Genomic DNA, 27883 nt, shown 5'->3' with positions numbered 1-27883 from the left:
ACGTGCAGCGCGACGGTTGGGGGGGGGGGGGGCGGTGGACGACTGGGGCTAATTGCAAGTTAAAATTAACAGACAGGGCAGCTGCTCGCTGCAGGAAGCTGTGCTCCCCATCACAAACCACACCTCCAAGAGATAAAAAAAAATGCTTTATAAGTTATCAAAGCGCAGGGTGTTTTATTCCAAGCAGCCTTCCTTTTCCCCGGCTGGATGTACATGAATCCAGCAGCAACAGCAGTCTTCATTGGGATTCCAGAACCAATAAAGGTCATCACAGCCCCACCTTATTGTGCACCATTCCCTCAGTCTCATGTTTTAGAGCTGATTAAAACAATATTCATATAATATAAAATATTATATGAGAAGGCTGCTCCTTGTTAACACAGCGCTAATGCAGCACCAACGCTGTTCAAAGCGGGCCATCAGAAACCCAGGAGAGCAGCTCAGGCTGCGGTCACTGCAGGACGAGCAGGGCTCAGGCAGTTACTCATCTGAGTCCAGGTCACTGTCTCCTGCAATGGAGTGAAAATCCTCACTGTCTTCCTCATCCTCAGACAGATGCACCTGGCTTAAAACGCTCGGTCCACAACGCTGTTCTTCTTCTTCTTCCTCTTCCTCGGAGATCTCGTAGCCCCCGATGCTGCTGAAGCTCGTATCCCTTGTGTTGGACTTTGGGTCTGGCTCTTCGTAGCTGCCGTAACTAGAAACAAAACACAAGAGTATGCTCAGATTATGTCACATCTGTTGACACAGTTCTCTGTTTAACTCCTGTAAAAGGTCCTTGGCTCGAGGTCCTCGAGGAACAACTCGAGCCACTGTGCATTTCTATTCTGTCAGTGGTCAGCTGTGTAAATTAAAACAGCTCTCCTGAACCCACTGTCAGCATCCTCACCCTACCCTGATGTACTCAGGGCAGGAAAAGCAACTGATTGCTTCTATCTGTCACCTTCACTGCAGACAGGGAGGCAGGCAGTGCAACAGCCACCATCAGAGCACGGCCCATCCACACGGCCAGCTGCTGAGGCACTGGGCTGGACTGACCATGCACCTCACCCAGCACAGCCTCCCTTTCTTACAGGGAGGTTTTGATCACCTCTGGTTGGACAGAACTTGCCTGTACAACTTTTGTTAGGCAGACAGTAGCAGCACTGAGGTACTGAATTCCAGAAATGAAAAAAGAACAGAGAATCTAATGGCAATACTCTACAGAATGGACAGACAAGGAGCAGTCAGCATTTTCTTGAGCTGATGCACAAAATAAAGCTAACACTGTCACCTCTATGCCATTTTCTGAGAATGGAACTCCTTCCAAAATGCCCATCCCTATTCTCTTGTACATCAGCTTCCTTTCAAGGAAGGAAATGCTTATTCTTACAGGAAAAAATACCCACATAGCAAGTTAATCAGCCAAATCATCTTTAACTTCAAAGGCACCTCAATTTCTGAGATAATCTGTTACAAGTTTTATTTGCATTGCCTTCAAAAACCACCGTGCAAAGGAAATTAACTTACAAGGAAAAACATTTTTTCATTAGTTAAGTGTGTGAAAGCAAAACCAATTTCCTATCGAGAAGTTTACTGCAATTATGCCTGCAACACTAAAGCAAGTGACTGAGTAACTTAAAGACCACACAAGTTATTCTTCAGCTCTTTACAGAAAAACACTTCAGAAACCTTTAAGAGAACAGATTTTGTTTTGAGGAAATAATTATTTTAACAAGATTCTCAGCTGTAATTACCTGATATTACTGTCCTCCATAACCTGAGATGCCTCCCCACCATCGCCCTCGTAAGACATCATGCTTTCTTCATTGTCCATGCCCATTCGTGTGTTCTCTTGAATAACGTGAGGCTGTTTAGGTCTCACTGCATTGGTCTCCACGTCTGAATCACTTCCACTCTCACTGAGCTGGATAGCTGTGTAACAGGCCAACAAAGGATCGTAAGTCAACTGTTCTGTTCTGTCAGGTACATACACTGTGTCTCTCTTTAAAGGATATGACACTGACTTAAGTAATGTATACAAAGTAGTTATGTGGAAAACGTGCTACAAATGGTACCTGGGTGTTCATACCACTGACTAAATACCCGTTTCTGATGTTCTTCACAAACAATCTAATCCCCCCTACCACTCAAAAGCCCTCATTTGTCAACTCTGAATAACTTTCCACCGTTACCCCTTCATAAGTTTCAGAAGCTGTCTCCAAAAACTACCACGTGTTTTGATGCACCACAATTCCCTTAGTGAAATAGGGAAAAAAAACAGCAGAACCTTCAGACTCATTTTCCAGAACTCATTAACAGTGTCCACACTACTTCATAAAAAAAATGTTGTGCTGTCTCTGAACTCTGCCCAGTTCCACCCTGCACCACAAATTATCGTCCTAGCCTTTTCTGAACCATTTGCAGTCTTACCTTACGAAATACAATCAAATAGATTTGTATTAACTCTGCTTCCTTCTGTGTCCATACTCATAATGCTCCTATTCAGCTTCAAGTTCCATTTACAGTCATTTATTTTTCATCCTGCCCTTCAGCATCTTCCTTTGTGACTATCAGGGCACTTGGCCTACGTGTTCCAATTATGCTTTCTGCTCTCTACAGTATCTTTTTGTGATGGAAATGTAAGAAGATTAGCTGTGTTTGTGAACAATCAGTTCTATTCAACCTTTTTATATAAAAAGAGAATCATACATGAGAAGGGATTATCGCCTTCTTCATCACTCCCATCATCATCATCCTCTCCATCCGACATGAGCAGATCTTCATACAGGACACTGGCCTGGGGCTGCTGGGTCGATCCTTCTTCTTCATCAGCAAGGTCACCATCTGCATCTTCAACTTCCTAGGCCACACAGAATAGAGGTGGTGAGATCAAACAAGGCAGGCACCGCTGCCATTTCCAGCACACGGATGCAATTTAGAACACTGTCCACTCAGAACTGTTCTCTCACTGCACAATGCTAGTATTTAAAACTACATTTAAGTGTCCAGCTTTGTTATCAATACTGCCATCCTTCAGGGTGCAGACACAGCAGACAACCCTTACAGTGGAGACTTCTACCGCAAGGATGCAAGTTAACATTTAGATTGTGGCTGGGGTTTCTGTAAATATACTCACTGGGGCCGGAGTCTTAGGTTTCCCATCATCATCCTCATCAAACCCTTCAATATCTACGTCAGAGTCTTCCTCGCCCAGCCTACCTCGCCCCTGGCGCATCTGAATGGGGAACACAAAGAGCAGCACCACTGAGGAAGGCACCACTGGATGCGAGCCAAAGGCATGACAGGCATCCAGAGCACAATGGTGGAAAGGAGATGAAATGGGAAATGAGGGAGGAGAAAAAAAACTAAAAATAACAAGAATAAGAGCAAAGATCATTTATCTTTACGCTGAGATCCGGGAGCACACAGTCTCCACGTATCTCTGCTTGGATGTGCTCATCTATCAAAAGGCAATCTCCAGCCTTAAAAGTGCCAGAGTTCTTTGTTTACCTTTTGTTTACCTAGATATTTCTGGAAAACACTGCTAGATCTTAAAAAGTGCACATTTTCACAGGCTGCTTTCAAAGCAGACACAGTTTCCATCAAGCCTTCTCCTGCCCTCCTGCCCCATTCTTCTCCCAGTCACCACGAGTACAAAGCAGAGAGAACACGCAGATTCTGTCCCAAAGGCCATGCATTGGAAGCCTACAGAAAACCTGAAGACTTGCACATATCTAGAAGGCATTCCCAAAGCCGCAGACAGCCAAATAAATGAAATTGTTGCTACTCAGCCCCTGTTGGTCTGCACTGTTCAAGGATAGCTCCCACTCGTCTTTCTGATACTAGCTTCAATCTCGTGGCCCTCCTCACCTTCTTCCTCCTCCTGAGTATTTAATTTCATGCTCCCATTACTTTATCTCCTTCTGCTAGCTCCTCTCCTCTATTTTTGTTGTTGTTGTTGTTTAATACAGAGTAAAGACTTAAGAAAAATATCCGTGGTTACTGTAACCATCCATAATGATTTAATGGCTTTAAAGTCAGTGGTTTTGTGGATTTTTTTTTCTTTTACAATTACTGTGTATCCACTGTGGCAGCCAAGTCTTCCTAGCTTCTAATCATTGTTGAATGCAGGCACAATAAGTTAATTATCATCCTTCAAAACTGTAGAGTGCACTTCACCATTTCCCTATTCAGAACCTACAAGGGATTGCATTGCACGTGAGCAGACTGCAGCTTGAGTCACCAGGTTTCTACTCCCAGAAGTAGTGAAGCAAACAAATAGCTGGCCTTAGGCAAAGTCTTTTGCAGCTTTTGATTCTCTACTCTTTGATTTGCAGTGTTGAAATTCCCAGTGCTCTTCACATTTCTCTTCTTCCATCGGAGCAGTCAAACTGAAGGAAATTGCATAGCTTTTGAAATGGGTTCCCTTCTCTGCCTGGGAAACCTGCTGATCTTTGTTAGGTGAGGCTGAGATTTCAGAAGTAAATGCAAAATGCATTTCTTTGTCCCAGTGTTTATGTTCTTAAACACTGGTTCATCATTTATTCTTAAAAGAAGGAACGTGGTAAAACAGTTGCTCGCAATCTCAGGTTTGAGGTTTGCAAAATAGATTTTAAAACAGAAGGCAGAACTTCTACACAGCACAATCCTGCAGAGGGAAACTCTAAAAGGATTAGACAGACCTATAGAGAACAGGCCTCTGCAGCTCATAAAGACAGTGGTCCATGTGCAGCTCCGGCTGAAGGTGCCTGGGCTGCTGATTGCCTGAGGCTTCAATGTAAGCATCACCACATGCTGGCATCCCCTTACTTCTGGTCCCCACCAGAGTCAGAAGACTTGGTTACATCAATCCTTTTTTTTTTTATTTAGTATGGCCTTTTTCATGTTTCTACAGTGGGAGTGGTACAACCACAAACACTGCTATTGGGAGTGGAAGAAAACGACTTTATCATAGATGAAACAGTTAAGCTTCACCTTTCAATCCATTCTATGTCAATCACTGTCTCAAGAGTCCCTAAAACTAACGCAAGAGAGACAAATGGAGGTTTGGATAAGGTGCTCTAAAAGGTCTAGTTTGTATTTAATTAGCTTTTAAGGAGCTAATGAGCAATTACTAGATTAGGATTTTGATGAAACATCCTTGTAACACAGTTTTAATATCATGACGTGTCTAAAAGTGTTCAGAGGAGAAGCAATACCACCTAAATTAGGCAAAACAGGCTTCCAAAGAATTTCAACAGACATGTAACATACAGACAGCTCTCTACTTGCTGCATTTGCTTTTAACATTCTGGAGTCCAATTCCCGAAGACACATATGGGGAGATAAATATGAGTCACCATGACTACATCTGAACTAAAGCCAAGCAACCATCAGCAGACCTGCCATCTGTGACAAGTTTGGGAGCGTAGGAAGTGGGAATGCACCTTCAGCCAAGAAGCACAGGGAAAGGATGGCCATCAGATGACAAGGTCAAGGGAGGAGCTTCCTTCAGCAACCAGAGACGAAGAGCAGGCAACTAATAAGCAATTTTCACTGCTCAGGTCTCATTTCCTCCATCGATTTGGAAGAAAAATAATCAGAATAGATAACACTATTTCAGATAACCTGAAACCATCAGGTGGGAAAAGAATGGTATTTTTGCCTTTCTTTCTCTGAAGTATTGGGATTAGATTCCGTCTAATCGTGTTTGAAACGTTAAAGTATGTTAAATACTCCCCCCCAAAATGTTTGTAGACTGCTATGCTGGCTCCAGCCCTGTAATCTTTATGTACGTATTGCCCAAACAAATTTTAAACTTGTTTTTCTTCTTAAAAATAATAGATACGTAAATTGTTCTTGAACATCAAGGCCCCCCTTTTCTGCTCTGATTTCACTAAAGCTAAATACAACTTTCCAAATGAAATCACACAGACATGCACAGAATAGAAAAATTAGTCATCTGCAGTTGGGAAGAACAACTGCAAAGAAAGCTTTGCTCTGTCTTCCCACACCGAGCATGCAACATTTAGATTCTGATCATTCACTCTGGGTCTGTACAGAATAACTGACACACACACACACACACACACACCGCTGTTTGCTAATCCAACAGTAATGAAGAGTCAAAAGTGTTATTTCCATCAGAAGCAAAGCAGAAAAATGAAAAGAATCTCAAAGAATGCAGATAGTACAGTCTGCTGACCACAGCAGGCATTCTTTGCTCATAGTCTCTTCAACAACAGCCTCACAAAACAGCTCTTCTGGCCTCTTCTCCAGCTACAGTACTGATGCCTTTCCTTGTGTTCTCCTTACCTTTTCACTGCTTGCCTTAGGGTTTCTAGCTGCTCCATTTACAGGTTTTGAATTTGCAACATTCAGTTGTACCTGACTATACATAGCTCACTTTAAAACCATTTTTGCAAGTTGCTGGGTAAATTGTCTTCTTTGTCTCAGGTGCCTCTTCCTCTAAAGCAGTGTAACTGCTTCTAGCACTTATCCTTAAAAACAGCTGTAAGCACAACTAACAAGACAGCCTACTAAAAGATAAACTGAAGACAGATTGAGAACAGTAAGCAAGAGGCACCTCTAGATAGAAATATTCAGAAGACTGAAACTTACAAACACTGCAAACCTTGCTTGGACACTTACCTGTGGAGTGTAGGGACCTGGGGTCATAGGATCAAGACTTTCCAGATCTGCCTCCTCTAGTGCTGCTTCCTTAGCAGTAGAGATGTCTCTCTCCAGTTGGGTCAGGTGCTCATCGTACTAAGAGCAAAGAAGCTTGCTAAGGTTACAGAACAGAAAACTCAAAACACAAAATATTGCAATAGCCTTGTTTACGTACCTCAGCTAAAGTTTGATAGCAGATGTTTACGATCTCCTGGGCTGTTTTTGTGTACTGACTGTCTGGCCCTGTAGTAATAAGCAAATCTCTTTATGCATTCTGACATTTGTTCACTGTCAGCTGCTGAGACAGAAAGACTGGATTTGGTTACTGAGCTCTCATGAGACAGGTCCCTAAATCCCACTGCCCCCTCGCTTTCTGATCTAAGGAGAAACAAAGTGGGGTTCATGCTCAGCTAACAGTGAGCAACCAGTTTATTCCAGCATCATTATTTGGGAGATGAAAGGTTGTATCCTGTCAAACTCCCAGAAACAATTCACTAGAACAGTAAATAAGGCACCATGTGATAGTGCAAATGTCACTGTTTAAGCATCTCCTTTCTCAGCAAGAAAGGAAAGCAACAATCAGGTTCAGTTTTCACAGCTTCAGGCTTTGACAGCACAGCAGAACAGGGGCCCAGATGTATTCATTTAAGGACAGAAGACTGAAGCCTTATTTTCACCTACCGTTGTACTTAATGCTGTTAGCAAGGACGAGGTTAACATCATCCAGGAAAGTCTCCCTGTTCTGGTATTTGTGTTTGGAGATATTCTGCAACAGATTGTTAGCCATTAAGTAACCGAGCCTGAACGCTCCTCAAGTGGCTGTTCACATCAAGCTACACACCTTGCAGATCGTCTCTAGATCCATTGGATTAGCAATGACCTTGTAATAATCAGGAACAAACTTTTTATTGACTGGATGATGAAATGGCCAAGACTGAAAGAAAGAAAACAGATGCAACTGCAGTGCCCAGCAAGAACAATCATTACTAGTACAGTAAACTTAGGTCTAATCTCACAGTGGGGCTACTATAACACACTGATTTTACAGCTCTGTGTGGTGTGAAGGCATAGAAACACTCTAAGATCTTTTTCCAAACATAATAAATAGTTAATAATAATAATAATAATAATGGGATCAACAAAGTTTTAAAGGGAATCGGTCATCTAACCACTACATGCTCCTGTTTCTTACTCCTTCAGACACAGATAGTCCATTTCATTGCTTAAGGTTAAGGGTTTTAGTACAATGAGACTGACTTTGGTTTGCACCTGTAAACTGCATCTTTGAGATCTCCAAAAGCAAGCACTAAAATCAGTAGGAGAAAAATATGTTTTACAATGAAAATCCTTAATGAAGATCAATGTTTCTCTACTAAGGAGAGGAAGACATTGACATCATTAAGGATTAAGAGCAGCAGAAAAAGGACAGGTGCAGTGCCTTCACTTCTGGACCAATGCTCCAGTGAAAGGGGTCACTGCAGAAGTGTCTGCCAATCAGAAAAACACAGGCCAGCACCCTGACACTGCTCTCTTTTTTTGACAGAGCTTTACAGCCACAGGACATGTATTACCCTGTGATATGCAGCCACTGCACCACAATCAGCACGTTTGGCACATGGTGCTCATGCATATACACACTACGTACATCTGGAACTGCCATCATCTTCTGAGTGACAATGTTATCCAAAATGAAGGAAAAGGCCACTTGGTCATCATCGTCCAGGAGGGGATTGATTGCTTTCTCTAATCGAGCCAGTTTATCTTCTTTCTGCAACAAAAGTGAGGAAACTCAGTGGTTGACCCCAAACTGATAACTGTTATTATCAGATGCTCTGTACCTGATAAATTCCATTTTTATGAAGAATCTTCCAATTAAGAGAGGAAAATAACCTGAATATAAGCCTTCACAAGGTAAAGTAATGAAGTAATGAATGAGCATCAGTTTTTTGAGAGATTCCACATCCACTGTGAAAACTGCAAAAATTCAAATACACCTTACAGAAAACTCAGGAAGTTCCCTTACTCTTCTCTCCTCATTGAAGCCTTGTGTTTTGCCTAGCCATGGCCTCTATCCTCAAGCACTCCCAACCACCCCTCCCTCTCCACTCTGACCCCAATTCATTCACAAGACTTGCCTCCTTCAGCTTTTCATCACACAGATCCAGCATGGACTGAGATATCTGAGTCAGTGAGTGCTTTGGCCCTGCAAACACACAGCAAGAACAGTGAGGTAACTCTGGCTCTGATGGAAGCTTTTAGAACTCAACAAGAATCAGTGAACACGTCCTGATGTGATATTTCAAAGAATTAAAAAGAGCATTTTCATAACAGTATGAATTAATCTTTACTCCTAAGCATCACTACATTTCTACTACAGCTGGGAGCCTGTTCTCAAGTACATCCTTAACACAGATGATAACTAAAGTTCAGTATGGATTTTAAGAGAGAGAAGATTATTTGCAGCAAATATTCACATTTCTACTACACATTTTGCAAATTGTTAAGAAGTCCTATGGGAAAGCAGCTGTATCTGTGAAACACTGGCTGCTAAGCCTTCCAACTCTTCCGAATTTCAGAGTTTAAGTCTGAAAATGCCTGTTTCGTTAAATCCAGTCAGTAAAACAGAATCATTGAAGAAGTCAAGACGGACATTTAAGGAACACTCCGAAAACCAAAATCACTGCTCTAAATAATTTCACTACACACAAAAGAAATTGCAACAGAACGATGAAAAGAACTGTCTCTTTAATTAGGATTAAACAAGGAATTGGCTGTCAAAATAATAAAGGAAGCAGCAGAGGCTTCCTTTATACCGCTGTATCACCCCAACTGCTGCCTGGCTCAGAGAGATTCAATGCAGCTGGAAAATATTTAGCTGCCAAATGAGTACTTTCTGGACAAAGATTTTTCTGTCAGCAGTCAGAATACAGTTGACTCACAGTTGCTCAGTGAATCGGCACTGTTTCCTACCGGCTGCATTATCTGCTTCAGAATCTTTGCTCGTTATTTTTTTTAATGCAAGCTTTCTCACCTTTCCAAATAGGAAAAGAATTATTGCAAGTAAGAAGCAAAAAGCGTAAAATCATGACAGTCAGCTCTGTCAGGAGCCACCTTCCCTAAGGCAATAGCTCCAAAAGGTGTGAATGATTCCTATTTGATAGATTTGTCACATCTTACTTGTAAGATTCAACGTTTGCTCTGCTACAGCACGTCCACGAGAAAAGAAGTTCACATCATTTCTGAAAGATCCACTTCTCACACAAGCACAGAGCAGCAACAACAGCAGAGCTTCCCTGCACTGTAACAGCTTACCATTGTACGTTGCACTGTTCTTAACAATTAGTTCCAGGTGTTCTCTGAACTCCTCCCGGGATGGATATTGCCGCTTACGAACATTTTCACGCAAGGTCTGCAAATCCATGGGCCGAGTAATAATCTTATAGTAATCTTTGACAACCTTTGGATTGACTGGCGTGTGAAAGGGGTATGTCTGATGGCAAGAAGAGAAAAAGGAATGCTTATTAACACAGCAGCAGCACAGTCAATCTCAATTTAATCTCCATAAGCACCGAAGTAGAAAGTTTTTAAGCACCCAGCTCTTTAATTGCACCAAGGAAAACACGATGAGCTCAGCTCCATGGTGGCTATTTTCTTCTTCCACAAAATGTTCTTTAATATAAGAAGGATTCTCAAACAAAATTTTTGTTTATGCAGAACTAAAGTTCCTTCTACTCTTCTATCAACTGCCTTCCTAGCAGGATAAATCAGCATGCGTCACAACAGCCAGGGATTTGAATAATGTGAAAAGTCCTGAGGAAAAGATATTTCCCAGATCTCTCCAACTGACACAGGAAAGTAAAGCAAATAAATGATTCCTTCCGTGCTAGAACACCACAACACTCTTCCCAAGGCTCAAAAGGCTTATAAAGTAAACAGCCCAGACCATCTATGCTGATAACAGTTTTCCCAAAACTTGCAACACAATAACACAGAAAATAGGAATGAAAACAAGGAGTACTGGTTTGGACTCCCCATAGGCAGCACAGGCAGCGCAGGGGGAGAGGTGGTATATTCATCTGAGGAAAGGCTTGCATAACTCTGGTGTATAATCCATTTTAACTGTGTTGCTCAAGAGGGTTTTTGGTGTGTGAGCTTAGACTTACATTGGGAAGATCCCTCATATCATTGATGATGCCCTCCAAGATGGACGACAGCGTCACCATGGGATCAGTTCGACGTCGGTGGATGGACTTATGAGGACGCTTCAGAAAACAGAGGCAGAGAAGTTAAGGCAGCTCTAAAATGCAAAGTCTTAACCTACAGAAGCCATAGGCAAGTCAGTTTACTAATGTTCTGGATAGGTGTCTGTGGTGCACGCTGAGGATGTGCAGAGGTCAAGGAACAAACAACCAGACACTGCCACCAGCTCAGCAGTGCCTTCACTCACATTCAGGTAGTCACAGTGAACAGTTGTCCCCACTCGCCTCTTCTTCTTTGGAGGGAGCTGCTGCTTAGGAAACTTCAGGACCAGCGATTTCCTGCGAACCTCATCCGCGCTAGTTAAAAAAAAAACAAAACAAAAAACAGCATAAAACTTTCTTTTGTGATCCCTCTTGTGATCCGAGCCCATCTGTCCCTTAGTATTGGCCATGGTCAGTGACAGACACAATGAAAATGCAAGTAGTAATAGCCTGTGTAAAGCCCTTCATTGCTGCGATTGGTACGCATGTGAATATTCAACTTCTTCCCTTACCTCTCTATCAGTTGCTTTCCAAGGACAATTTTTGTTCCTTCTACTTTGATGAGTTCTTCGTTATCATTATGAATGACTGTTTTTTCCAGTTCTTCCTCCTGCTCTTCTGTCATTGCAACAGGATTAGAAGGTGGGGCATTTGTTTGGTAGTAAAGAGGGCAGAATTTATTAGTCCTCATATGGCCAATCGCACCACACGCTCCACATTTTAGCTACAAAGACATAAGAAAGGTGGCAGATCAGAATTCATACGTAGAGTCCCAGTCTAGAGGCAGAGGATCATTACAATCCCTTGGTCAGACCTTTTGTACATCACACAACAGAACACTTCTCCGACGCCCAAGATTTGTTAAGCATGCTTAGAACGCAGATGTGCTTACTTTCAGATCTGGACGTTCTTTCAATTTCTTGGGCTTCTTTTCTGGAGGGCCCTTGAGTTTCTCTTTCTCTTGGTTCCGTTTCAATCGCCGTAGTTGTTCTTGGATCCTGCGCCGCTCCTTCCGCATCTCCTCACGGTGCTGCTCGTCAAACAGAGCGAATTTGCGACTGAAGGAGGAGAAAAAGAGAACAAACACGCATCAAAATTTTCCCACTGCCCTTCTGTCGTTACAGCTTCCATAGAATCATATCATAGAATCCTAGGCCTGGGTTGAAAAGGACCACAATGATCATCCGGTTTCGACCCCCCCCCCCTGCTATTGCAGGGTTGCCAACCGCCAGGCCAGGCTGCCCAGAGCCACATGCAGCCCTGGGATTTGAACCTTCATCACAAAACTGGAGAAGTCAGAGCGTGTAAGGCTAAGTTCTTTAGCTTCCAACATGATTAAGGTTATTTTAGAACTTCAGTTCAACTCACAGTCTTCCAGCATAAACGCACTATAAATAACATTAAGGTTATGAAATAAGCTGTTCGTTTTGTTTGTTCAATCTTTACTCAATCCCTTTACACATCATATCACACAGAATAACTGTATGACCAAATGCTATTTCTTTCCCTCAGAATCAAACAACGGACAGAACTCCTAACATGCTCTGAATGCACAGCTATGAAACCACCATTTCTCTGAACAATTACAGTGTCAGGCTTCTGCACTCACTTGTTTCAAATCATTGCCTTCTTGGTGCAATTTTCACAAGCACCATTTCCAAACGCTTCACAAAGAAAACGGCACCATTTCATGGGTTGGGGGACCAAAGCCATAAGCAGTTTAACCAACACTGCATGACTTTAGATGCCAAAGAAATAGAATGCCCAGTGCCACTCCACACAGCATTTTGAACTTCATGTATTGAAAGTGCAGAAAAAAAGACCGGTGATACCTTGGCTCATTGGGAGCTTTTTGATGGGAGCCAAGGAAAAGGGTCTGCTATGCAGAGAAGTCAGAGAGGTGCTATAAAAACAAACTAGAAAAGGAGCAGAATGGTTTCATGCAGCTTTCCAAACTTCTATAGCCAGCAGAGAACTGCTTGAACTTCATCAGGATTTTACTCCCTATTCCAATATCCCAAGCTCTTTGGAGCATTTGAAATTCAACCCTACTGAAGGAAAGTCTCCTTTGAAACAGCCATCAGGTCCTTCCTTTAACAGCAGTAAAGCTGGTATTTCCAATTTAACTAAAACTGATTCTCTTTTTCATAAGTGCAAACTATCCACGGGATAATCCCTACTCACAAGAATATGAAATAGTCTACAGGCAAGGAATAAAAAAAACCTGATTGGTCTCACATGAACTCTTCGTCTTTGGTAGTCCTTATGCGGCAGTAGGCATCGATGACGGAGGGCTTCCGGACTGTCTCACACCTCACATATTCCTTGCCATCCTCATCTCTAAACGTGCGATAGATCTTGAGGCGGCGGCCGGTGGCAGAGGAATTAAGGCTGGTTACTGAGGCAGTGTCGTCATCTTTGTGCGAGTTTGCAGAGGCTCCTGAAGCTGATGTTACAAAGGAGGGTTTTGTTTGACGTGAAAGAAATCACCTTTTCCCTGCCTGTTCCAGAACGGCAGGTTGTCTGTCAGAATGCACTTCCATACTCAGGTCTACAAGAAACCCAAGCCTGGCAACTGACTATCCCATTTGCCTCCAATTAACAAATTACACACTGTAATTACACACAGCCCATAAGTGTAACAGGCTGAGATCTGCCTACATACTGGCTGTATCTGTTTCACAGACATAGCTGTAAATACACACAAAATCCAATGAGAGGACCACAAACTGGGTGCAAGCACACCCTTCTACTTATGAACTCATCTTGAAAAAAATAACTCAAAAAAAAAAAAAAAAAGTGAGGAGGGAAGGAAGAAACAACCAAAGCTACTGGGCAAAGGCAACACCGTAAATGTATATTCAGCCAGTGAATGCTCAGGAGAAGGAAAAAGCCCTGGATATGTGTCAATACTTTCACACTCTGAAAGGCAGGACTAGTCGCATGCTGGTTGTTGCAGTTACTTACACAGCCCCTTTTTGTCTCTCCTGTCCTTTTTGCCCCTGTCTTTGTCATTCCCACTGTCTTCTCCCAAAAGCATCCTTTGCAACTCCTTTCGTTCCTGCTCTTCTCTCTCCCGAGAGAGCTGAGAACTAGTTTTCTTATTCTGTAACATATTCTCAATGTTCTTTCCCATCTCTTCAAAGTCACTGTCTTCAGCTGAACTGCTGTCTGTGTCTGTTGACAGGATCTCAGTGGATTCCAGAACCCTGAAACAGGAGGCACCTTGAATGTCAGTTATCTTCTCAGAAACACGAAAGTAAAAATGACACAGAGGTTTTAAAGTTAATGTTGCAAATCTCTAATAAGCCTGATGTGTTCCCATCTCAGTCTTCCTGTAATTTGAATGCCCAAATTATCAACTGTTTCAAGCCTGTCTTCTCCATCAACTCAATTCCTCTATCATCAGCACTACTATGCTCCCTCCCTCCTATCAGTTCTTGAGCCCCAACAAATAATGCACGAAAAGTCTGGCAGTCCTAAAGAACAGGACATAGAATTGTTAGTTGCCACTCAGATGAGTTACAGCAAAAGAAAAGAGAGAGGGAAAAAAAAAAAAAAAGGGAAAGAAAGCAAAGGAAATTGGCTGTGAACTGATCTGTGAAACCCCTCTCACTATTTTATGTGGCAAGCCATGCGATTCATTCCGCCTTTCCAAGAGGTGTGTGACAGCAAAACACCAAAGCCAACCCTTAAGTTAACAGTAACAACCAAAGCCCCCTTTGTATTTTGTGGGCCCAACCAGACAAATCAACAGCTACACCACTACGTATCAGAGAGCCCCAGACATTCATAGCTCTGGACTTTCAAGGTGGGGACGGGGTGGGGTTCAAGCTGTAAACATCAGATAAGAACTCACTTATTTTGCAAATCAAAAATGCGCTGACACTCCTCTTTGTATCTCTCTTGATGTTCTGCTACAGAAAACCGAGAGCCACGTGCAAATTTGCTCATAGGACCTTCTCCTGAACGAGCCTGCTCTGTAGACATCGTGCGTACCACATCAATTACCTCCCACCGGGACAGCTTTTTGATCTGAGGAGAGGAAGACAGAACAGAAATGGCTTTAGAGACACGCAACCAACGTAGCTGACTGTGGATTTCAACGTTCTTACCACACGACCACAGCAGTGTACACCCCTTCCACCATCTGCTGCTGAAGCCATCAGCGAAGACAACTTTGTATTTATCTGCTACAGGTTCGGGCTCACCTCCTCCTCAGGCACTCCAAATTTACGCAGAAGCTGTTTGGCATTTTTGAGAGAAAGTCGACGAAGATCAGCATCTGTCCCAGTTACTGTCTTTTTCACGGGCTGGGGTTCCTTATCATCCTGTTCAGAGAAAGATACAGCCTATGAACAACTTCACCCTATGAACAACTTCACCCAATGAACAACTTCACCCAATGAACAACTTCACCCTATGAACAACTTCACCCTATGAACAACTTCACCCTATGAACAACTTCACCCTATGAACAACTTCACATAAAAATCTTTCCCAGGGCCATTTTCAAATGTTTTCTCCAACCAACACTCCATATTTACTCCCTTTCTCTTGCACAGCTTCTCACTTACTGCTTCTTGTTCAACCTAACCTCGGGAATGATACCTTTTGCTGAGTTGGTTTGTTTGGAATCTTCACATAAGAAAATCCTTCACCACAACCAGTAGGATCTGCTACACCAGTCACTTCTAGAAGACACTTGCCCTTCATAGCAGCAATGAAGGCTCGTGTGGTGTTCCATGGAGCCGTGCGCACCTGCCAGCAAGGAAAGAAACACGCCATAACAACCCTACTATCACCACAGATAATTCCTAGCTTTTTAATTCTCAATTCTTCCAATCATAGAACAGCTTGAGTTGAAAGGGAACTTAAACATCACCCAGTTCCAATCCCCTTGCCGTGAGGTCTCCCTGCAGCCTTCTCTTCTCCAAGCTGAATAAGCTCAGCTCTCTCAACCTCCTTTCATTAGCGAATTGCTCCAGCCCTGTGATCATCTTTGAGGCCTTCCTCCAGGAGCCATTCCAACAGCTCCACATCTTTCTCACATTGGTAGTGCCAGACCTGGATGCAGTACTCCAGATGGGGCCTCACAAGGCAAAGCAGAGGGGACAATAACTTCCCTCGCCCTGCTGGCCGCCCCTTTCCAACGCAGCACAGCAGACAGCTGTCCTTCCAGGCTGCAAGTGCACACTGCTGGCTCATGTGCAGCTTTTCATCCACCCAAACTCTCAAGCCCTTCTCAGCAGGGCTGTTCTCTTAATCCAGACTGTGCTTATATCTGGGATTGACCCAACCCAACTTCAACCCCTTGCGCTCAGCCTTGTTAAACCTCACAGGTTCACACGGGCCCATTTTTCAAGCCAGCCCAGGTCCTTCCGGATGGCACCCCTTCCTTACATCACCCTGACAAGTACCTCATCATCAATCTTCATTTGGAAATCCTCTTCATTCTCTTCTTCTGGTGCAAAGAAGGATTTCTCCCCATAACCTGCATCCTGCAGAAAAACATTATACATGCTATTTTTCCCCCTTACAGTCCAGCCCTGTCACAGACTGCTTACTTTACGCTGTAGAGGCCCAGCCAGAAATAAAAACATTTGCTTACAGCCTCCCTTTGCTGCCTTTGACCATAGCTAGCTCAACATCTAAATACCAGGCATAAGTTCTTTGAGAGCTATTATATTCTTCTCTCCCTTCTTGCACTGCAGAATATTTAGCAAGTTGCCCAGTTGTCAGGGGACCAATTTGCCTACTACAGAGCACAGTTAGCTTTAGGCTGAAGGTGTTTCCTAAACTCATCCTCCACAAAACTATTTGTCAGTAACTTGCCTTAAAGCCAGCAAGGAACGTTTACCTTCAGCCGCTGCTCAGCTGCAATCATGCTGTAGTAAGCACAGCACTGCTCTGGGGATACCATTGCTCTGATCTCTTCCTCTGTTGGCAATCTGAAATCCGGCTTTAAAACCCACCAGTTGGAGTCCATCCCTGAAAAACACACAGATTAAATACATAGCAACGTCCTGCAAATATCAGATGCCAACAGTTCTTACTGTATTTCAAGGCTCGATATCCCTCTGCAATGCCGGTATGCAAGTAGGGCGACTCTGAAGTACCTGTACGTTTGAAATCAGCACAGAGCTTCAGCCTCTTTCGGATGCTGCTCTCTGAGTGTGAGGGAAAGGCCTTCTTGATGTCCTCCATGCGAATCCTCCGAGGACGGTCTCTGCTTTTCCAGAAGAGGCGGTAAATGAAAACCTACAGAAGTCCAAAGAAAGAACACAACAACGCTGCAGACAGGGTAAGCAAAAAAACTCATTGTTTCTTGTTAAGTTCACCTGGTAAGGTTTTTTAAGCCCCGCATCTGCTTCAAGTGCAGCCACTTTTGAGAACAACGTGGGAAAAACACGCCTTGAAATTTGCTATCTTATCACATTGGGAACATCCATGCTTTGAACAGAACGTTACTTCCTCCAAAGACCCCTCGGATCCCCAAAGCTCCTTTATGACATACCTGCAGAAAATCTCTGATATGGGTGTTAGCTCGTTTGGAGTTTGGACCAGGTACTTCATAAAGTGGGCACTCCTGGCCAACGACAAAAATGTCCACCAATTCTCGGACATAATAGCCTTGTCGCGTGCGGATAATCAGGAAATCTGTCTCAGGCATCTTATGTAAATAGATAGGGGCCCGGAAAAGGTTGTTTTCAAATGCCTAACGAGAGAAACAAATCCAGGTTTGAGTGTTAGGTTTTGATCCAATTTTCTCCAACACAATCTATGAAAAATGTCTCAAAACAAACCAAAGTGCCCAATCATGCTAACAGCACACCATCGCTAGTAACAGTGCAGGCAGTCACAATGTTCCTTGCTTATTAAGAGAATAACCAAGCATGAAGCACAAAGCATAACAAAACTTAGAACAGATGCAGGAAGGGATTGAAGGACTCTTTGGATTTACCTTTCAGGAGGCACTTTAAAGAAAGAACAAGAAGGGCAAATACACAGAAGAATGCTATAACCATAGAAAAGAGCCCATAACACCCTCACAACCTGGGAATAGAAGGCAATAGAAGTAAAGTCTGAAGGCTTTGCTCAGAAACCAAGGCTGGAAGAACCTAACCAGAAAAGCAGAGTGGAGCAGAGTTCAGCCTTTGAAGGTAAGAGAGCTTAAATGAGCAACAAGGCACTGGACTGAGCTACCAGAAGTCCTGGTTTGCCCATGATAAAGTCCTCTTTGTCTTGAACAACTAGCATTATTAGTTCTGTGATTATTCTCTACTACAGCACTTCATATTCTTACTTTTCTTCCTGTGGTACAGTCGTGGACAGAATTATTGCTGCACCAACAGCAACTAGCCATCATTTGAACTGATTTTCACATTTACCATGGTTGCTGTAACCAGTTGTTCCTTACAACACTCTTAATTTGTCTCCTCACCTCAACTGCACGTATTTTAACAACGCAGAAAGGCTCATCATAGCAGAATTCTCACCTGTCTAGTATCCAAGTGGCACCCAGCAGACAATTAACAGTGCAACTCTCAGAAAGAACACGTTTTTGCTCACACACCATTATAAATCCTTGTTTTCTGTTCCCCTCCAACTTTGGCTTAACTGAACTTCCCAGCATTCAAGCAGTTTTGGCCTTCTATTTAGACTTCTCTAATAGCAGTACTTGTAATGTCGTTACAGAGCAGAGGAGGAAAGATTCACCTCCTGCAACTCCTACAAAATTTTGAAAACCACACAACAGAGAGATAATAAATACAAATAAAAATAAAGGCCAACAACTGCACTGTTATCTGTAAACACAGAGGCTTAAACCAAAAGTTAAACGGAATCTGGCACCCCTGTTCTTCTCACCTGCAGTAGCTGGCCTGGATGCAGAGAACCCAGGAATGGAGAAGTGTGACAATAAACAGTCTCTCCATATTTACAGTCTGGAGCTCCAGGATCTTTGCCAGGTTTCTGCAACGTGCAGTCGAAGTACAATTAGCATTCAGCAAGAGGCAGAAGAAAATTACTGCCCCACAGCAAAACTTACACACTCACCCTTTTGTAGTAATTTTTAATCTTCGTTGCCATGCCAACCTGCATCATTAAAGGAGCATTTTCCTCGCTGTATTCAGCAAGAATGAGATCTCCATCTTTGCCAGTCAGGTCCTGCGGTGTGCGCATGAAGAACATCTCACCCCCCCCAGAAGCCTGACGCTCCTGCTCTCTCATCTGTGCCAAGGACAGCATCAGGAAAACAGCACATTAAAGAGACCTGCCGTGCAAATGGAGCCACAGCAGACATTACACGCAGAGAAGAACTGTACCTTAGCTTTCTTTTTTATATGCTTCAGTAGAGGTTGCACAGCATGCGGCCCTGGTTGGGACAGGGCACCAAAAGAGTATTTCTTCAGGGGAGGGCGATGAAACTGTCGGAGCTTCATAGGACCCATATGGGTGGGAAAGAATGGCTGGCGAAGTTCCACTGCTGGAATAGAGTGCTAACACAGGAACAATGTAGATATTAAGAAAGAATGACACACCGCATCTCAAAATCATCCTCCAGTTCAGCTGATCCTTACATAAGAGAGCCTAGTAATAATTTTAGGCCTGCTGGTCATAATACCAGTGCATTCAAACTCATCACCGTACATGCTACTCTTTGACAAAAAGTGCTTCTCAATCTTATTTTCAGCTACAAGGTTCATGAAGACAATCCATGTCTCACTCTACATGCAGTGCTGCTGTGGCTACCTGGATGATGTTGCCTCCAAAGGTTCCTCGAAGTCCCTGCTGCTTAGGGTAGTAAAACTCATCATTGGAGAGGTTCCAGGGATCCTTCACCTCGGGCTGGGACATGTTCTGATCAGTGTCAAACAGAGAGGGAAACAGGTATCAAATAAACACATAAATCAGTCACTTCTTTCAGGTCATTCCCAACCTGCAAAACATTAAAGCTTATGCCAACCTGCTGTGGCTCTTCCTTTATGACACCTGTTTTTCCCAACAGTATTCGGCTCTTCTTTAGAGAAGACTCTTTCTTGTTTTCCTTGGATGGAGAATTCAAAGTCATTTCTTCCTTTTCATCAGGAATTTCTAAAAAGACAAGTGTCTATGTTTATACTGCAGGCTCTCCTCCTAGTGTCCCTTTTCAGTATCACAACCTCCTGCAAAGCTGCAGCTCAGTCGAGTCTTTTTTACCCTTCTGTTCAGTTTCTGAGGTGAATTTGTGTGAGGTGCATATATCCACAGAGGATCCAACAAACGTGGGGTGTCCATTGCAACACAGTTTACTAACAACCAGAAACAGCATCTGATCTGCCAAAGCTGTTCTAAAGAGTTGAGGATCAAGATCAGGGGAGTACCAAGTTTGGAATTTTTCTGTTGTTTTGTACTTTAACAAAGCTGAAAGTATGAGTGATTGTCAAGGTTTCAGGCTAATAGCAAAACACTCCAACTAACACACAGAGAAATTCTTGTAACTGCCCCACCTACCTAAGAAAGGAAATGCAACCCAGACTACAGCCATGTAGACTTACAAAAGGCTGCCTGAAGATTCCAACACATAGATTTGAGAAAAAGTTGTGATTTCAGGAGTCCAAATCAGACAAAAATCTTGCCAGCTCGTAGCAGTATAAGCACTGCATACATTCAAATCAAACTCCAGAAGCACTGTGTAAGTGTGTAGTAGTACTGAAAATGCTCTCAGGTATTATGCAGAATCCTTGCTCCCACATGCCATTACTGTAGCCTGAAAGAGGCTTAGGATTCTGCTTCTTCAGGCTTTAATTACAACCCATACAGAGAATGGCACGGGCTAGTCTGTGGTTCACTTCCCTCCCCTCCCTCTTCAAACCAATATGCCTGCAAGTAAAATTAAGACAGTGGGTTCTACAACACACCAGGAGTCAGATCACTTGTGTTGAAATTAAGTCTGAGGGCATCATGTTTACTCTCCCATTGCTGCAATTATCCTGGGAGCAGAAAGTGCTTGCCACACTGCTATCAGTATTGCTGCCTCTCAATTAGGCTTTTGATCACTCGCAAATTATTTTCAAAAGTCAGTACAAGGAAAGGCCTTGTAAGTAGTAAGGATTGTAAGTATTGTAGTAGTAAGTACAAGTAGTAAGGAAAGTAAGGATTGACCCACATCATTTATTTCCATTACACTGCAATTATGAATTCTTGCTTCTATTTCCACTTGCATCTTCCCATTTGGGTCAAATTTCTGGATGCCACGTACCTAGAATGATGTTTTCATCATTTGGATCAAGTGTCAAGACAGGGGGATCCAAGTAGGTCTCCATTGCCTGATCATCCCAGATGATATTGTCTTCCCACCGGCCATACACTAACTCTTCATTATCAATTGGGAAAATGGAGTACCACGGCTTGTCTTCATCCAGGGAAACTGCAACAACCATAAGACAGAAATTTTTACATGCAAGCTTGGCAGAAATCCATTTTAGAGCTCATCCTTCACATCATCTTTACTCAACTTTCCCAATCTTCCTCGGTATTCTGAGACAGGAACTCTCAAAGGCAAAAGAAAACTGAACTTGGAAGCAAAGAGGAAGCAGCCAATTAAAGAGATTTTGCTCCTCTGAAACACAGAGAATCTCTAAGAATGAAACAGCGGGGTTTGCACAGGTTTTAAAGCAAACGTGTCACACTTTCATCTACACCTTGTCACCAAAAGAGGACCCCACTATTACAAAGAACACGGAGAAGCATATGTTACGGGCACCTATTCATAGGGGGAAAATTAACATCCTTGTTACCTTGCTGTTCAGGGGTTTGCTTTTCTTTGCCCTTTGCCATACCTAGGACTCCTGCTACACCTGGTTTCTGTGCTAGAGGAATGGGTGGATTGAGTAAAGAGCCACTGCGGTTCAACCCTAGAAAAAAGGAAAACAAAAGTAACATGAGCTTGAATTTGAGTATGGGAGGTATTGCAGGTACCTGCTCTTAAATCAGCACTTAGTGATACACAAAGAGTGATTTCCATTTGGAATTAGGGTGGGCCTACTCCTGTCATAACAAACACGATGTCATTAGTGGGGGTAGAACTAACTTAGACAAAGGACACCCACAGCTCACTGCTGGACTCTCCAGCCTTTTCAAAATTCCATTTGGCAAGATCTGCATGAGCTGCACAACAGTGCATAAAGTGCATTTCTGTGTGGTCCTTACGAAAGGGAAAGGCTCTGCGCAGACCAACAGAACAGCTGGTCTGGCCTCCAGCAGCTTCCCAGCTGATCTCAAGCTTGAAAATGCTGGCCAAGCAGACATGAAGGAATTGTTCTGCGGAGCGTGCTTGCCCCGATCCCTTGTCATTCACCAGGGCAGACTAACTCACATATGTCCACATCACATCTGCCACTTAAGTTTATGCTCATGGCAGGTACAAGATGTAACACATGTGAATGGACTAATGGTGCTCAGGATGAACTGCAGCTTTTGATGGGAACGACAGTCAGTCCAGGTTGGACAGACCAGGTACAGCTGTTCTAAGATGAAAATTGTAATAAAAAGCTAACTAGAGTGGCCCTTCCCAGATCCTCAGCATTTTGTACCAATAGCTGGACAGCACAGAATTGATGCTGGCACCCACCAAAGATAGGTGTGATACAAGTTGATGCTCCCCATTTGGTTTTCCTTGTAGAAGCAAGGCAAGATGTAAGAAACATAATAAGACTTACATTCTGCATTTGAGAGGAAAGCATGCAATCAGTCAGCTCAATTACAGTTCATATCAGGTCATTACTTACCTTGTTGGGCATTGTATGCAGTGGCATTTCTAGTCATGCTTGACGGCAGCCAGCCTGCCAAACTCGCCCGCTGCGTTTTTGTTCCTTTGTGTTTGACATCTTCTCCATTCCATATCACATCGTCTTCCCACTGGAGCTGTGTCACCATAAGGAAGTGTTCATCAGCTAGCAGATCATCCTTCTCATCCACCAACTCTGCATCCTGGAAGGAAAGAACAGTTCTTTGAATACTGACATGATTTTATACTGTCAAGCTAAAGGAGAAAAAATAGAAGCCTCGTACTGTATGCTGCCCAGCCATCCTCCAGAGCCACACACACCCCCAGTTACCTTCTCACCTTCTCATCTGTCTGTCCTTTAACCTCCTGCTCTGTCTTCTCTTTCAGCTTGAAACCATAATCAAATCCACTGCCATCTTCTGGGATTCCCAGCATGTCATACCAGAGCTGCGCTGGGCCGTAGCGCCATTCTGCCACTTTAGGCTTTGTATCTGTCACCTTGTCTGTATCACCAGCTGACTGAGAAAATTTTGATTCCACAGGTGCCATCATAGTAATCTAAAGCACAGCAAATTAGGGAATGGTTATAGCAATGATCTACGTATCAGTAACAGGTTTATCCTTCCATGCTGCCCAGCTCATCCTCAGAGGACAAAAGCGTATCTAAGAAATGCTTTTCCATACTCACTAGCTGCCTTAAAATGTTGTGCCATTAGACATCCAAGAACACAGATTTCTTCTTGATACAAAGAGGATAAGCTCTCCTATTGATCCTGCACCATGGACGCAGCCTTCTCAGTAAGAAGCAATCACTGAACTCACACTAGTAACTGGAGAGGAGCTTCTGCATTACTGGAATGCAAGCCAACCCTGTCGTCCAGCTTGATTCCAGAGGACAAGCTCTTTACTCTAGAAGCTGCTGTCCAATCCACCACTACTCCCAGTGCCAGCTGGTAAGCCTGTCTAAGCCTCAGATATCCCACCTCATCATCTGACAGGCATTGCTCAGGAGGGGGGGGGGCAGCAAACTCATATTCCCAGGGAGATTTGCCTTCCGTTCCGCTCTCAACTCCAACTTCACCCTCCTGGATCTGCACTTCCTGGGCCAGCTCCCGGTGCTTCTTCTTGCGCTTCCTGCGGGCGCTGCGCCAAACGGACGGGATGTTCTTCCCAGGGCCGAAGAGACGGAGGAAACGCAGCACCTGGAACAGAAAGAAGCCCTGTGGAACGACTGCCTTTCTTTCCCCCCACCCGAAAAGCAACAGTGAAGGAGAACGTTCTCGAATTCGGAGGCTTGGTCTGCGCTATAATCCCCAGCCCCTAACAATCAACCGCTTCGTTGCTACGCTTCAAAAAAGTTCCTGAGCCATCGGGTTGATATTAAGCGTTAAAAAAAAAAAATCAATGCTTGGAAATTATTTTTATTTCAAACCATCACGGCTTTCAAAAGATGTGGAGACCGAGGAAGAGACAACAGCCATCAGCAGCACAGATAAAGCTGAAAGGCTTAGACAAAGCACAGATTTCTTAAGCAACCAGAGACAAATACTGTTAACATTGAGTCAGTCTCTGACATCACAAGCCGAGCACCAAATCAAAACAAAAAGCAGCAACAGGGGAAACACCAGATTTACATAAGCTAAGAGCAGCAAGTGATCTGGAGGAAGGCAGATCTAACTTTGGTTAGAGACTCACCTGGATTTCTAACAGACAGAGATTAGCTAAGTCATTACAATATGAGGTACAAACAAGCAGGACCCTTAGCTTCTTAAACAAAGCCTGTGATGGAGGCACTCTCAAAACCAAGCTGTCCCAGCTGGCAATGATCTGGAATCTGTAAGCTCATCTTTACCTGCCCTCCCCTCTCTCACTTCCTCTCCTCTCGACAGTTTTTAAGTATTCAAACTAATTAATTGAACACAACAAATACATTTGCTGTCTGGGAGAAGTTTAAGAAGTACTGTAATAAATTTGTTTTCTGAAAAAAGGAAGAAGTTTAGAACTGCAAAGAGTTGAGGGCTAACGGTGAAGATTTAAAATCAATCCTACAACCGCCTTCTTATTGTTCCAATCTCTGATCCATATTGAAGACTTAAGTAAAGGATACAAACTTTACAATTTTTTTGAGTAAGTCCATATCAGGTTTAGGACAGCATGAAGGGAAGTTCATATTTAGCAGAAATGCCAGAAGAGAGAGTCTCAGGGAACAGCAAATATTACTTCACACCCTCTTTTCTAGGAGGCTTTTTAACAGGCTCTTGCATACATCAGGGAAAGCATTGCAGTCTGGAAACAGCAGTAGACAGAAACTAAACCAGAAAGTAATGAGATGAGCAAGACCATCTATGCAACTACCTCCTATATATCCTTCCTATGGTACGATTCATTCTTAAAAAGCCCACATGACAGTTTCTGTCACTTTGCCATATTTTAACAATACCTTGCCTGGTCGAAACTCCGGGAAGAGTTCTGTAACACTTGGCAACAGCTTGGAAGCGTCTCGCTGCACGATTCCTGCAAGAGGAAGTGTGAGTTTGCCTTCCTGGATTCTGCCTGCCCGGATTCTTGAGGTCTCAACTCTGACTCAGAATCAGAGCTGCTGCTGAAATCCACCTTGTTGGAGGCAGCAGAGGAAAGAGCAGTGATGGAGAGCAAAATGATACCGTCCCCATCTTCAGACACTAAGATAAAACCAGCACTGTATAAACAGATCTCCTCCCTGTCCTCTAGTGCAAGCACATAATGCCACATCTACTTTTTACACCATGTTACGCAAAAATCAAGCCTCTGTAGATGTTATGAGTACCGTTCTTGTTTAACCTTTCATTTTATTGTATGCTCCAGGTGAATCTCCCAGCCACAACTGAGAGAATGAGATAAAAAAAGCAGATCCATCGTGAGCATCAGTATTTTAGCAGTCATTAAGTCACAAGAAATAACACACTTTACCCTGAGAACAGGAGCTCATCTCAGACAGTCCCATGACGCCGTATCAGGACAAAGACTCACCTTCTGATGCAGCCTGCAGGCTTTTTACGTGTGGGTCCTTCCCAAACTGCCACACAGCAACGCTTGCTTCCTTCAGACACTCACATTGCCAGAGGGAAGAAGGAAATATTCACTCACCAGTGGCAGCTGCATCCTTTTCATCTTCTTTCTTTCCAGGCACTGGAGGTGGGGGTGGCGGCGGCATGAGCTTGGAATCAATATCTTCACAGTCGGCATCATAATCATCCTCGTCTTCATCTAACCAGGTAGGAGACAAGGCTGGATATTAAGCTGACTACAAAGGGAGCAAAACAACCTTCCCATCTGTAGTACCCCATATCTGTTGAGAAGTCCGTCCCCCTTCATTAGCTGAGCAAAGAAGACCATTCTCATTTCTTAACTAAAACTCTTACCAGTTCAGCTTCCTTCACGCTAATTTGCAATATTGGAACTTATGACACTTAAAGGAAACTTATGTAGGAACTTAAAAGAGAAAGCCACACGTTTGAAAATCCGCTTCTGCTGCACAGAGATCTCAGGCACCAACAAAAGAACTGAAGTGCTTTCTGGAGAAAAAGTGCTCTCCCTTGAAAAAAGAAATCAAAGGCAAAAAAGGAGAGGGGTTACGACTGAGTTACACTCCAAGGGGCCAGGACCTCTACCTTTGATTATCTCTGAGAAGCACCTGACAGCCTTAATAACTCTTTTCCTAAGAACAGAGGTTAAAGAAACACGAGCAAGAATTAGTGTTCTCTGCAGGAGATCCCAAAAGAAGGATGTTTGTTTCTCTTCTGAGTGTAGTTTAACTCCGATGAAGAACTCACTATTTGAAATAGGAAGATAGCAAGCAGTGGCTTTTTCTTGTGAACACGGTTTCACAAAAGCTTTTATTTTGCTTCTTGAAACAATGAGTGAAAAGGCACAAAAGCACCCATCAAGAGAACTACTGCTAATGCCAATTGCCCCAAAACACGCTCAGCTAGAGCTGCAATGTTCATCTCGTTTACCTTGCCTTCCGATCGGCTGCAGGCTGCCCATTGCCTGCTTATACCGACGGCTTTCATCTTCTGCCACCTCGTTAATATCTGAGTAATCAACAGCATCTTCTGTGCTCTTAACCCAACCTATGGAGAAAAACATCTGATCAAACAAAACATTACCCCTATGTACGTTACTCATGTCCGACTTCACTATACACTCTATGCTTCCTTTTTCTTACAGGAATAAAAACATTTAATTTACTTTTCACATGAGAATATTTTCTCCCCGTTCCAACCTAAAGCTCTGAATTTCTCCTACAGACTTACAGGAAGCAAGCTTTAGCACAAGAACTACCTTTCACTTACCCAGTGAAACTGTTAGAGAAGCTCACGAACAAATAAACAAACATGACGTATAATGACAGGCTATGCATTAAATAGGCTTCAAGCGTTCAACACAAGAGTTTAACACAGGGGAAAACACTTTATGAGGAAAAGGATAAGATGGAAAAAGCTAAAACTTGTAGAAGAGAATACGTGCAACGGGGAACAAGTGATAAGATGGGATTCATTCTGATAAGAAAAAGAAAGAAAGGCCTTTGCCAGAGAACCTGTCACCAGGCACCATGCTACTGCTTGCAGCCCAGCCGACCCAGGTGCAGCCTTTCCTCTCCTCTGACACCACCGTTCAGCCGCAGGTACCCCACAGAACCACCAAGTCTGGAAAAGGCCTACAAGTCCACCCGGTCCAACCATCCACCACCGCAGTGCCTGACCTTCCTCATCCAGCTGAGCTCCGTCAGCTTCCGTGCTCTCGTCCTCGCTGGCTGTGATCTCAGTGATCAGGTTGCCCAGTCCGAGGGCACCCAACCCGGCCAGGTGCTTCTTGGATTCCTGGAGAGACCAGAGCCACGTCCCAGCATCACGGAGGCTCCTCTGCCTTCCCCGCCCCAGCCCGGTGCCGGCAGCCCCCGCTCGGCCCCCACCGCCCCTCCGAGGCCTCCCCTCGGCACCCCTCCGCCGCAGCACCGCAGCCGGCCGCTCTACCTTGTCGAGGACGCTGTCCCCTTCGAGCTGCCCGGCCTCATTGATGTTGCCGAAGAGGAAGCCGGCCAGCGAGAACGGCTCCGCGCGGCCGCCATCCGCCTCCTCCTCGCTCTCCGAGTCCGACATCGAGGCGGCCGGGCCGGAAGCGGAAGTGGGCGGTGCGCCGAGGGCGACGGTCCCGCGCAGAGCCCTCGAGTTTTCGTGCATTCGCAGCGCCCCCTGGC

General features: G+C 43.9%; 1 protein-coding gene across 1 annotated transcript; it reads right to left on the bottom strand.

Annotated features, from left to right (window-relative positions):
- Positions 1–280: 280 nt before the first annotated feature.
- Positions 281–27785, bottom strand: TAF1 (TATA-box binding protein associated factor 1; the record flags this gene model as incomplete). The annotated part of the gene is made up of 39 exons (XM_079541772.1): positions 281–697; positions 1737–1914; positions 2692–2842; positions 3119–3217; positions 6613–6729; positions 6809–6876; positions 7315–7399; positions 7475–7567; positions 8279–8401; positions 8769–8836; positions 9946–10123; positions 10797–10895; positions 11081–11189; positions 11387–11598; positions 11767–11932; positions 13113–13320; positions 13842–14083; positions 14734–14909; positions 15086–15205; positions 15486–15635; positions 16295–16375; positions 16735–16865; positions 16994–17135; positions 17392–17592; positions 18744–18848; positions 18933–19106; positions 19202–19375; positions 19629–19736; positions 19843–19970; positions 21118–21285; positions 21656–21772; positions 22646–22847; positions 22984–23202; positions 23628–23846; positions 25085–25158; positions 25771–25890; positions 26640–26756; positions 27389–27506; positions 27660–27785. The coding sequence occupies 39 exons, from the start codon at positions 27783–27785 to the stop codon at positions 481–483; spliced, it is 5583 nt and encodes a 1860-aa protein (XP_079397898.1). The 3' UTR covers positions 281–480.
- Between the last annotated feature and the right edge of the window lie 98 nt (positions 27786–27883).

Source organism: Tetrao urogallus (genome assembly GCF_951394365.1).
Source record: "Tetrao urogallus genome assembly, chromosome: 13".
Taxonomy (NCBI): Eukaryota; Metazoa; Chordata; class Aves; order Galliformes; family Phasianidae; genus Tetrao; species Tetrao urogallus.
This window is presented reverse-complemented; position numbering and strand designations above follow the sequence as displayed.